Here is a 13,300-nt window from a genome sequence, read left to right on the forward strand (position 1 = left end):
TCTCCCACAAGGTGCTGTAATCAATCATGTTTCTGCTCGTGTGTGGTGTTTGTGTCCCCAGCCTGGTGCCCTTACCTGGGGAGCCGTGGTGAGCACTGGTGTTGCACAGGGACGGGTGAACAGGAGCCACTGCTGCCGCTCGGTGCCTCCCGTGAGCGCAGCTGCAGCCACGGGACCCGCTGGAAAATGGGTGCAGTAGCTGGTTAGGACCTTCAGCAGTTCCCTGGGGGCTTCCCTCCATCTCCCCGTGTCCTCCTCCACGTCAGGGTCCCACGGAGGTGCTGTCACTCCTGCCTTTTAAAGAACAGCAGGGTCTAATTTTCAGCTGAACCTGAAGCTGAGTCCTGTATTTGAGTTGTGTGTCCTTAACTAGGTTGAGCAATTTCCTTTTACTCACAAAACCATTTAAATTTTAAACTCTTTTACTTACTCTTACTTAGGTAGGTAAAAAACTACACAGGCGTTTCAGATACTGAAAGCCAAGAGATATGTGTCACATGATGGATTGCTCTCTCATGTAAATTCAGCTTTCACATCTGGTTTAAAATTCCCACAAAACCAGCGAGTTTAGGACAGAGACTGAACGGGCCTTTTTATTCTTACCAAGTCTTCCCTGTCGTGGAATAAATCTCATTTGACCATTATTTTTGCACCCAGCACACAGGTACGATGCTTTCCTGACTCACAGATCTTTTTAGTACTTTGAAATTACTTTAGTACTTTAGTAAAGTACTTAAAAACTACTTTAGTGATGGTTTTTATCAGCGTTAGGTTGATGGTTGGACTAGATGATCTTAAAGGTCCCTTCCAACCCAGACAATTCTATGATTCTACGAAAATTAACGTAATAAAATTAACATGCTACAAAAAATAACATAATTAACATAATACAAAATTAACATAACACATAATTAAACATAAAAGCCCTATACTGTCTCTTTTTTAAGTCCACTTTTTTTTTTTAAGAGGACAAGTTCAAATATATTTGTTCTTTACCAGCTGCACAGCCAAGTTAACACTGCCTTGAAACCAGTGCCTCCTCCCCCCAGCAGCAGGAGGTCATCGAGGTTTGCTGGGGGAATGGAGTTACCTTTAGGAAGGTACCTCTACACACACACAGATACAAGGGGATGATGATTTGGTGTCAGGCTGTTGCTAATGTAAATTCTGATTTAAAGTACTTACTGGTTCTTTTCATAAAAGACGTTACGCTGTGGAGTCTGGTCTGTGTATATTGATATAAACCAGGTTGTCTATAATTAACATAATACAAAATTAACATAACACATAATTAAACATAAAAGCCCTATACTGTCTCTTTTTTAAGTCCACTTTTTTTTTTTAAGAGGACAAGTTCAAATATATTTGTTCTTTACCAGCTGCACAGCCAAGTTAACACTGCCTTGAAACCAGTGCCTCCTCCCCCCAGCAGCAGGAGGTCATCGAGGTTTGCTGGGGGAATGGAGTTACCTTTAGGAAGGTACCTCTACACACACACAGATACAAGGGGATGATGATTTGGTGTCAGGCTGTTGCTAATGTAAATTCTGATTTAAAGTACTTACTGGTTCTTTTCATAAAAGACGTTACGCTGTGGAGTCTGGTCTGTGTATATTGATATAAACCAGGTTGTCTCTCAGAGCACCTGTTGTACAGGAGCAGTTACAGAAGACAACTTATTTTAACTGTATATAACCCTTGGAGATCCCCTTTTTCTACACTTTTCAGCAACGGAAGTGGCCAGAACATGTCAGGACAGAATGGCAAGTACCCTTTCATGTCACCCAAATTGTTTATTGATACATTCCTCTAACAGGTCTTCAGCTTATTGTTTAACAGTAAGTAATACTGAAAGTGTGTTGGCAGCAAGTAACTGGTTTTAGAGCCACTGCTGCTTCTAGAGATTAGACCAAAAGAAACTCCCTGTGGCCTTTGAGCACTGTCCTCTCTGGAAGACGAGCTCTCCTCAATACACTATAAATTGCTTTCACAGCACCTGTTGTACAGGAGCAGTTACAGAAGACAACTTATTTTAACTGTATATAACCCTTGGAGATCCCCTTTTTCTACACTTTTCAGCAACGGAAGTGGCCAGAACATGTCAGGACAGAATGGCAAGTACCCTTTCATGTCACCCAAATTGTTTATTGATACATTCCTCTAACAGGTCTTCAGCTTATTGTTTAACAGTAAGTAATACTGAAAGTGTGTTGGCAGCAAGTAACTGGTTTTAGAGCCACTGCTGCTTCTAGAGATTAGACCAAAAGAAACTCCCTGTGGCCTTTGAGCACTGTCCTCTCTGGAAGACGAGCTCTCCTCAATACACTATAAATTGCTTTCACTGATATGGCTCCCCTGAGTCTAAAATATTCCTGTTTTCTTGAACTGAACAGCAGATAGTGGTCTCAGCTTTAAAATTAATCTTAAAACAGTGAATTTGTATTTGCAATTGTAAATACCGTATTATGAATATGCAATTACAATATTTTGAAACTGAATTAGTCATCAAATTATGAGAGCAAACCATCAGGTGTATTTTTTTAAGCTGTTTTAAGTATTTTAAGTGTAATTTTCCTTTCCTGTAGCAGATTACAGAGCGTCACAGGGTAAGGAAGGGTGCTGGCTGTCACTTTAAATTAGGAATAGAAAGATGCTGGTATCTCTTACATCCAATTAAATAAAACCTCCGTTACCATAAGGAGCCGGTTCTCCCCCCCACGGCGCTGCTGCTCCACGCGCCATCGGGTGACTCTGGTGGGCTCCTTTTGTAATTCTTCACCTTTTTTTTTGAAGAGCCAGATTTGTGGAGACCAAGCACCCAAGGTTAGTGAAATATAGAGATAATTTACCACAATCCTGGAATAAAGGAAGGTTGGCAGGGATCCTCCCGAAATGCTAAAAATGAAATGCAAAAGGAAAACAGAAGCCCAACACTCACTCTAATAGTAATTTTGATATTAGAGGAAAATAACACAGGATTTAGAGCTCTTTGGATGCTGATCAATGAGAGAACCATACAGCACCCATACAAATCCCTGCTCCCCAGGGGGGAGAGGCAGACATTTCAAGCTTGTGTTCCCTCCCTTGAGGTGCCACCTCCAGCCTCTGCTGGCAGAGCTCCTGTGCCCGCACAACTTTGCTCCATTTTAGAGAACAGCTAAGTATCGCCATTTCCTTCCTTAGAGAACCAATTTACCGACCAAAAGTACATAAACATATCAGGGCAGATGGAAGCCGAGATGCACTGACACCAGAACCCCCTCCGTGGTGGTTTGTACGTCCTTGTGGAAGAAACGTACAATTCCGTAAGTGTTAGAGCAATTCCCCTGTGTTGCCACAAAGGGATACCCCAGGCTCCTTCTTACCTTCTTACCATCAGCTGGTGCTCTGGGAGGGCCTCCAGAACACCCGGGCCCTAGTACAGTTGTACAGCGGTACAGAGCAGCAGTGGCTCCTGTCACCCGTCCTTCAGTCTCAGAAGTGCAATAAAATAAAGTCGTGTCAGTGTAAACTGCGAGAACTGCGCAATCCCCAAGGTGTTCCTCATCCCAGCGCAGTTTTACAAAGAGGTTCCTGAGCCTGGAACATGGACTTACCCGCCAGAAGTGAAAACACCAATGACCCAAAGTGGATCTCCTTCCTCGCACGCCCTCCAGCCAGACTCCAACGGCGCCATCGGGTCGGCAAAGAGCCCCTGACTCCAAACGTCCCAGGCAGCAGCTCACCTGAGAGTTTCCAGCGAGTTGAATTGTACTGAAGATTGAAACTTAAATCACCTTCAAAAATATTACATTTCACTATAAATAAGTAGCTTCTGATTTTATAAGTCTGCTCAAAGCGGTATCCCCTTCTAGTTCTATTTATTTAGAGATGTTTCTGTGATTATTTTTTTTAACTCTGTACAAACCGATTGTGCTTATTCTGTTGCCTTTGAAAAAGAAGTATTTTTTTAAGCCAAACCATGGTTCTGTCAGAAGAGAATGTTTACATGTGGAACTTCTCAGTTGATTTAGGTACGCGTTTTGTAAGTCAAAAAATAAACCAAATGATTGAGGAACTGTACACACAGGTGCTGCCACAGTCTTCCTTGAGATCAACAAAAACAAACCACAACTCTTCAACTGCCCCATCAGAGGCAAATTAACACACAATTAATAGAACTCGATTCCACTTTGTTCTATTCAGTAAGAAATAAATGCCAACAAACTTTAGAACCAGAAATTTATTGTAGCTTATAGACTTTCCAAACTGACCTGTTACCAATATACACATCTGAAAAGTTATACCCATAGTGGCTACAAACTGCATCAGGACATTTACAACCTTTCAGTATTACCATTAAGTCATGATCAGTTTTGGTCTAAATTACAGCAGCTACAGCAACAGTATATGGAAGGGTAAGTCTTCTACACATTAACACAGGACAACTGTCAGACATAAGTTAAAAGTTTCCCAGTTTACTTAAAACTAGCAGTTATATTACCACGTAAGTAGTCAAAACCATTTCCCCATTTTAGAAATCTAAAATTTTACATTAAAAAAAAAACAACAACAAAACAACCCCCAAAAGGGTAAGCGAGTTGTGTGGGTTCCCTTCCCTGCCCCCAGCTCCATCACTCCTGTGAAAGGCACTCCGCAGCCGGGCCTCACCCCGGCAGCACCCGCCGTTAGGACACACAGCGCCAGGTGAGAACAGTCTGCTCCGAACACCCGAACTACAGCAACACTCGGATCCATCCTTATCTTGTATCTCTTTGAATTATGACCCTTCGTGCCCCTCTCGCACACTTACCCCGTGCAACACGTCCCCGTGCCCGCGTGAGCCCCGTGGGCTGTGCCCCCAGAACAGAGCAACAGCCGGAGCTTTGCTTACCGTGCCCAGGGGGAGCCGAGTCCTACTCTCCTGTCACAAGCAAAACAAGTTACTCTTTTTAATCCACCTCCAAATGTCCAATAACCAAGTCAGCAGATATTCATTATTCAAGTTAGAGAACCGAGACCTGTCTTACCAAAACCAGCCCTCTCCACCACAGGGTCATAACGTCCTTCTCGTACCTCTCAGCTATAAGTCAGCAGATATTCATTATTCAAGGCTCTGCACAAAACCAAATAAAGTTAAAGACCCGAGACCTGTCTTACCAAAACCAGCCCTCTCCACCACAGGGTCATAACGTCCTTCTCGTACCTCTCAGCTATTTCTTTAGAAAAGTCCTTTGCAATTCCAAGTTAGAACCTGGATCACAAACAACCAAAATCACCTGGACTTGGAGTAGTATTACCATGATTCCCAAGGTTTTCTGGTTGGCTAATTGATGCTATAGTTGTTCACCAGCAGGAAAACACAATTACTAAGTGTAAACAAAGGCTTGATACACCAACAGTCCGAGTTACTGTACAAGGGGCTACAGGGAACGAGCAGGAGTGTGTCTGAGAGAAATTAAATCAGCCGTGCCCCAAAACCCCCCACGACTGGATTAGAAAAACTAAACAGCTGAAAAAAAAAAACCAACCCCCAAACCCCCTCTCTCTGCAGCCTGGTAGGCAGAGTGCACAGGTACACAGGGCTCCCCAGCTGCAATTAGCAAGGTTACCAATCAACTCAATGAGTGACCCACCCCCATGGCTGTGCTCCAGGCAGCCTCACCGTCCTTCATGGGAGCTGTGACACACACCCCAGCGACAGCACGCTGTTTGCCCACCACCACAGTAGTGTTTTTTCCCTAATAACTTAAAAAAGCCCTTACGCCAAGACTTAATTGGAGAGAAAGAAAAAAAAAGAAAAAGAAAAACAAACAACTGTATTGCACAGGGCAGCTGAACACCCGCAGAGGTTCCTAAAGCCTTTACAATGTCTCACAAGCTCGTCTGTTCCCTCTGCAAAAAGAAAGGAGATTAAAGAAAAGGAAAGGAAAATGAAAGAAGGAGCAGAGCGGGGCATGAGCGAGGCTGCAGCCCAGGCCAACGACACTGTGACTGAAACATCTACACTAGAGCTGTGCCCGTGCTCCTGCTGCAGTGCTATGAGACTCGGAATAGTTCATGCTGCATGATTTTTAACTTTAGCATGTTTTAAACCCCAATCCCTGTTTTCACTACCACAAATGACATAATTACATAATTCCGATATATTTACAAAATATTAAAAAGTCTGTTAATCTTCTACATATTAACCTCATTCTGCCACTTTACACATGCACTAATTCGGGGGGAAAAAATTAAAAGAAATCAACAGGCTGAAATGAGCAGCTTTACCCTTTGTCAACAAGCAATCTTTGCATCTTTTAGGAAGAGTAAAAGGAACGAAGCCAAGTTTGTTTCACTGAGCCAAAAAAAATAATAAAAAATAAAGACGACAGTTCAGAAATTCATGTGCAATGGCTACAGAACCGTAGAGTCACTCAGCTGAGATGACACGAAGATAAAAGTGCAAGGTGGTTCCTCACAAAGCGTAAAAAAACCTCCAGTCACTGAGGCGTGGCTGAAGGAAGAGGCGCTACCTACAACCCTAGGAACAGCAGCGGGACAAGCTGATGGAACACAAACACTGGGATGTGTCGGGGTTGAACCTACTGGCCAGAATGATTTTTTTTTTGTGTATTTTTTTTGTTTTGTTTTTTTTTTTGTTTTGTTAAACACCATGAATCCTTGGTACAATGGAGTGTGTTACAGTGGCGTCTTCTAGAGCAGAGACAGAAAGACAAAGGGAACAGCTAGAATCAATAACTGAGGGTAGAGTCATCCCATTCCAGCTGTTGCTGTCTATTGACATTCTGTTGGTCCTCCTCCTGCTCTCCCTCCTCCTCCTCACTGCTTTCAGACTCTGCACTAGTGATGTCATCTTCTTCTCCGTCTTCACTTTCTTCCTCCTCCTCCTCCTCTTCCTCTTCACTGCTGTGTTGATCCTCGTAAGTCTGTTAAGACAGAAATTAGCTGTTGGTATCACAACGGACAATATTCTTTTGAATTCAGGAACAAGGCACTATATTGAGGAAGAGCTGTTACAGGTTCCTTAACAGCTTCAGATGTTGAGCAGTAATTAAGCAACCAGAGAAGCAGCAGAGATTAGGCAGCAAGTAATTAGGCAGCAGAGAAGCAGCACTCCTTAAAATGGCTTTGTAACACCACTCACGATCCTAAACAAACTAATTCTCAAGTCTGGTCCAGTATTTCAAATTCTACTGGAAAAGGATCTTGCAGCAGAGTCACACAAATAGCACTGAGGCTGCACATCTTGTTCCTGATTTTCTAAAAAATTCAGCTGTCAACCACAGCAGAAGGAACCACCACAAACGCAGATGTTTCAACAATAAATTATTTCTTACAACTTTGGGGAAAAGCTGCCCGTGGCTGAGGCAGCCTCAGCACGACAAACACCTGCTGGACACTGACCTGTAAAACCCAGTCACGCATCACGAAGCTCCAACCCACACAAGATCCCAAATGTCACCGCTCCTGGGATTTGTCACTTTGGCACATCCATTAAAAATCCACAGTTATCATCTCTGCTCTGTGTTCTGTGCTCGGTTTTGCTCTACTGCCCTGGCCATGTACAATCAGACTCACCGGAGCTGGAAAAGGGCATTTTTTGGTGAAGTGCTTTACCTCCATGGGGTTCACAGTGATGGTCAAAGCAGAGTCATCCCAGTCCATCTCATTCTCCTTCCCAGTGTCCTGGTCACGCATCGTTCTCTGATGTGCAGCTCGGATTCGGAACACTCCCAGAATAATCATAAAAACCAGGAAACTGACACAAACTACAATCACAACAGTGGCTGTACTTGGGACAACTGCAACAAGAAAATACAAGGAGGTGATACTGGTAACTAACTTTTACACAACGCCGGTAACTAGTCCTCTGTCCCCGTCACCTGCAAGAGGGAATGGCATTACACAGATATTCTAGGGAGTGCCCAGGGGCAGCTGGTCTCAGGCCACTTAAAAAGTCAGTTGGAGAATAAGAAGTAAAGCTGAGCTCCATGAGTCTAATTACATCAGTCTGCAGGACTGACAACACATGGAAAGTAGATTCCACCACACACAGACTCCCTTCTAAAATGCCTGTGTTTCTTCCTCTCACATCCTACACCCACACTAAATTAATATAATTAAAACAGAAAGGACAGATAACACAACTCATCAAGGGAATAACGCTGCAGTTCTTCCCTCATGCCATTCAGAAGAAATGCTGTCCCAGTTCCTCACGTTCTTTATCTGGGACTTAGAGTCCCCTCCAGCCCTCGCACACCTCCCCATTTCCGACGCACACACCAGCAGAGAGCTCTCCTGCTGGAGGAAAAGGTATTTCATACGTCTCTAGAGATTCACTCCTCCCTCCCCGGGCAACAGCAGAACCAGACCAAGTCACTGCTTCAAACTCGGGGGAAAAACCTCTCTGCAGCAAGAAGCCCCCATGATAGTTTAACACCAGAAGAAAAAAAAACAACCGAACCTCATGGACTGAGAATTCTTACCTGAAAAGGGGTGAGGGTTGGCCAGGTTGTGGCCAGAGAGATCAACAAAGGTGTGATGCACTGGGTGAACAAACTGTGGCTGCGCAGCGATGTGATTGGCGTGTTCAACAGGGTTAGCCGTGTGGATAACGTTCACCTGGGGACAAAGCCAAAATGTTAACCTCCAGAAATGCAACTACTTACTTCTGGGGAGATAAAAAGACAGACAAAGAAAAAATAAAATAAAAAAAATAATCTGTTTTCCAGAGCAGGCATCCACTTCTCCTTCAACACAGCAAGGGCTTGTCTCAGGGGACAATCATCTCAACCAGTAGCTCCTCACGTACAATTCCTTGTCACAGCTCTCAAATTTCTTTGAGTTAAGTCTGGCAAGTTTGTGTACAGACACCAGGATTTCAGAATAAAACAGATAAAGCCAGTTTACTTTCAAATTTGGTAGCCAGCCATTTTAACAGTATAAATTAACAGTATATACTGTAATACTGTAATAACAGCCAGCCAAAATTAACAGTATACACTGTAATACTGTAATAAGAGCCAGCCAAAATTAACAGTATACACTGTAAACTGCTGTGTTGATCCTCGTAAGTCTGTTAAGACAGAAATTAGCTGTTGGTATCACAACGGACAATATTCTTTTGAATTCAGGAACAAGGCACTATATTGAGGAAGAGCTGTTACAGGTTCCTTAACAGCTTCAGATGTTGAGCAGTAATTAAGCAACCAGAGAAGCAGCAGAGATTAGGCAGCAAGTAATTAGGCAGCAGAGAAGCAGCACTCCTTAAAATGGCTTTGTAACACCACTCACGATCCTAAACAAACTAATTCTCAAGTCTGGTCCAGTATTTCAAATTCTACTGGAAAAGGATCTTGCAGCAGAGTCACACAAATAGCACTGAGGCTGCACATCTTGTTCCTGATTTTCTAAAAAATTCAGCTGTCAACCACAGCAGAAGGAACCACCACAAACGCAGATGTTTCAACAATAAATTATTTCTTACAACTTTGGGGAAAAGCTGCCCGTGGCTGAGGCAGCCTCAGCACGACAAACACCTGCTGGACACTGACCTGTAAAACCCAGTCACGCATCATGAAGCTCCAACCCACACAAGATCCCAAACGTCACCGCTCCTGGGATTTGTCACTTTGGCACATCCATTAAAAATCCACAGTTATCATCTCTGCTCTGTGTTCTGTGCTCGGTTTTGCTCTACTGCCCTGGCCATGTACAATCAGACTCACCGGAGCTGGAAAAGGGCATTTTTTGGTGAAGTGCTTTACCTCCATGGGGTTCACAGTGATGGTCAAAGCAGAGTCATCCCAGTCCATCTCATTTTCCTTCCCAGTGTCCTGGTCACGCATCGTTCTCTGATGTGCAGCTCGGATTCGGAACACTCCCAGAATAATCATAAAAACCAGGAAACTGACACAAACTACAATCACAACAGTGGCTGTACTTGGGACAACTGCAACAAGAAAATACAAGGAGGTGATACTGGTAACTAACTCTTACACAACGCCGGTAACTAGTCCTCTGTCCCCGTCACCTGCAAGAGGGAATGGCATTACACAGATATTCTAGGGAGTGCCCAGGGGCAGCTGGTCTCAGGCCACTTAAAAAGTCAGTTGGAGAATAAGAAGTAAAGCTGAGCTCCATGAGTCTAATTACATCAGTCTGCAGGACTGACAACACATGGAAAGCAGATTCCACCACACACAGACTCCCTTCTAAAATGCCTGTGTTTCTTCCTCTCACATCCTACACCCACACTAAATTAATATAATTAAAACAGAAAGGACAGATAACACAACTCATCAAGGGAATAACGCTGCAGTTCTTCCCTCATGCCATTCAGAAGAAATGCTGTCCCAGTTCCTCACGTTCTTTATCTGGGACTTAGAGTCCCCTCCAGCCCTCGCACACCTCCCCATTTCCGACGCACACACCAGCAGAGAGCTCTCCTGCTGGAGGGAAAGGTATTTCATAGATCTCTAGAGATTCACTCCTCCCTCCCCGGGCAACAGCAGAACCAGACCAAGTCACTGCTTCAAACTCGGGGGAAAAACCTCTCTGCAGCAAGAAGCCCCCATGATAGTTTAACACCAGAAGAAAAAAAAACAACCGAACCTCATGGACTGAGAATTCTTACCTGAAAAGGGGTGAGGGTTGGCCAGGTTGTGGCCAGAGAGATCAACAAAGGTGTGATGCACTGGGTGAACAAACTGTGGCTGCGCAGCGATGTGATTGGCGTGTTCAACAGGGTTAGCCGTGTGGATAACGTTCACCTGGGGACAAAGCCAAAATGTTAACCTCCAGAAATGCAACTACTTACTTCTGGGGAGATAAAAAGACAGACAAAGAAAAAATAAAATAAAAAAAATAATCTGTTTTCCAGAGCAGGCATCCACTTCTCCTTCAACACAGCAAGGGCTTGTCTCAGGGGACAATCATCTCAACCAGTAGCTCCTCACGTACAATTCCTTGTCACAGCTCTCAAATTTCTTTGAGTTAAGTCTGGCAAGTTTGTGTACAGACACCAGGATTTCAGAATAAAACAGATAAAGCCAGTTTACTTTCAAATTTGGTAGCCAGCCATTTTAACAGTATAAATTAACAGTATATACTGTAATACTGTAATAACAGCCAGCCAAAATTAACAGTATACACTGTAATACTGTAATAAGAGCCAGCCAAAATTAACAGTATACACTGTAATAATGTACAGTAATACATTAATTACATTTTTTCCATTCCCATCTTTTCTTACCCACATTAGAGTCAAAGGGTTAAGAGAAAATGATTGATTAAAGCTTAACTCCCACTTAGCAGAGCTGGCTTTTAGGTACAACTGCAAGATCATCACTTGCACAGCATTTTTCTGGTTTCCTTGCCAAAGAAGCAGAGCTAAAAATACCCCTCCTGTGGTGGAACTCGGTGATACCGGGTACCTGACCAGCTGCACAACAGGAAGAGAGCACGTTTACTGCCCGATGCGGAAAGCATCTGCTGTTCAGCTCAAGCTCACAGAATTTCCTCAGGAAACAAAACCACATTACTTAACACAGAAGTTTCTACTCTGCGAGATGGGAGGCTCCCCGGCCCACCATAACCACCCAACAAGTTGGAAATATTCTGGACGAGGCTCCCCAACCCACCATAACCACCCAACAAGTTGGAAATACACAGTCACCCTTTGGTCAGCTCAAAAATGTAGAAATTCAAGCTCACAGCTGAAAGATGCAGAGTTATGTGACAGTTCCTCTCAATATAAGAAACTTCATATTCCAGCACCTTTGTGTTATTTTCTGCTGTACTTCCATATATCTGATGTAATTGTACTAAGTCATAAATAACCTGTATGTTACTGCAGAGGAAAAGCAATTTTAGCCTGTCTGTTCTCTTACAGAAGCCCTCAGTATCAGGGATTTTAGCAGCACACAAGCAAAGCAGTAAAAGGGCCGGCAACTCCATCTGCAGAACCCGAGGAGCTACACACAAAGGCCACTCAAGTCTACTCTTACTTTATTTGCTAGTTTTTTGCTAAATTAATACACTGTCTTTCCAATTCAACCTTTTTGCCTTCACACTTCCATTGGCCACATTATTTCTTCTATAACACAACAGTTTCACCTGTTTAGACAGCCTTATTTAAAGCTGAAATGTAGGATTAAGAACACATTTATACATAAAATAGATGTATAAACGCACACGTTTACTAGTATTTATTTACAGGGCAAAACCCTGAATCAGTTAAGGTAACAACTTCCATCCTCCTGACCATCCCGGCGACCAGCTCAGCTCACTTACCTCCACTTTAAATTCATTGCTGACATAGCGCCCGTTAAGCTCAGAACAGACTAATTTGAACTTTCTGTCAAAGAGAGACACAGTGTGCCAGTTCCTGTAGCGTATCAAATGCAAAACTTCTTCATAATTAGCCATAGTATCAACCCCTGTGGAGAAAAACAAACAAGTAAAGCATTTACTTTGTTGAAGAGTAATACATCATCATATACTCCACAAATATTACTCCCTTTCTTTAACTAAGTCTTCCTGGCTGTCAGATTTTCAGTCAATTGAAAAAGTAACACCACAGACACACAACTGTGTGGCTCCACTGAAATTCCATGGATTGATTCTGTGATAAAATCCTAGACCCAGTTAGTCCTTAAAGGGATCCTGGGAGCCTTTCTTTTGAATATATGAACATATTCTGAATATAAAACAGGAAGGACTGGTGCACGCTCCCAGACCCCGCATTACCTATACAAGGAACAAGCCTTTTTCTAGGGCAAAGTGTACTTCATTTCTCCAGAGGCAACCCACAATTTGGGACATGGGAGAAGAACAGAAAGGAGGTTCTAGAACGGCGTATTTTCTCAAATCGCAGTTTTCCACAAAATAATTGTAACACCTCTGAGCTCAAAATTCTTGTCAAAAAGGAAGTATTTGGAGTAAGGTGTTACAAACCCCTCCCCAGCACACTGTTCCCATTATCACTGTCTTCAGACCCCTGCTACAACCAACCAGTGGCAGCCCCTACCTGTGATTATCATGCCCAGGTTGGAACTGCTCATCTCAATGCCCTTCTGCTGCAACCGCGTCATGTCGATCTCCAGGCTTTCTTGTTCCTGATTTAGTTCCTCTCCCAGCACTGTCACCTCACATGTATCCAGGTTATGCATGATCTCTTCAGATACCAAAGATTCTTGTACTAAAAAGCAGAGAAAAAGCCCAAGAGTTAAGCAGAAACAAAGGTTAAGGAGACAAGAGCCCAGAAGCTATAAAATGTCACGTGCAAACTCAGCTCCTCTTCCAGAACAAACAT

At 43.4% G+C, this 13,300-nt stretch overlaps 1 protein-coding gene across 3 annotated transcripts in view; it reads right to left on the reverse strand.

Moving 5' to 3' along the window:
• Nucleotides 1-6,611: 6,611 nt before the first annotated feature.
• CLSTN1 (calsyntenin 1) overlaps nt 6,612-13,300 on the reverse strand; it is a 46,832-nt gene continuing 40,143 nt past the window's right edge. For all 3 annotated transcript variants that reach the window (XM_014941441.1, XM_014941443.1, XM_014941442.1), the window contains 5 exons: nt 13,016-13,186; nt 12,280-12,425; nt 10,622-10,757; nt 9,753-9,937; nt 6,612-6,911 (listed from right to left, as the gene is read on the reverse strand). In XM_014941441.1, coding sequence (XP_014796927.1) covers nt 6,717-6,911; nt 9,753-9,937; nt 10,622-10,757; nt 12,280-12,425; nt 13,016-13,186 — 833 coding nt within the window. In that variant the 3' untranslated portion in view covers nt 6,612-6,716. The remainder of the gene's footprint in view (nt 6,912-9,752; nt 9,938-10,621; nt 10,758-12,279; nt 12,426-13,015; nt 13,187-13,300) is intronic.

Source organism: Calidris pugnax, unplaced genomic scaffold, assembly GCF_001431845.1.
Source record: "Calidris pugnax isolate Ruff unplaced genomic scaffold, ASM143184v1 scaffold82, whole genome shotgun sequence".
Lineage (NCBI taxonomy): Eukaryota > Metazoa > Chordata > Aves > Charadriiformes > Scolopacidae > Calidris > Calidris pugnax.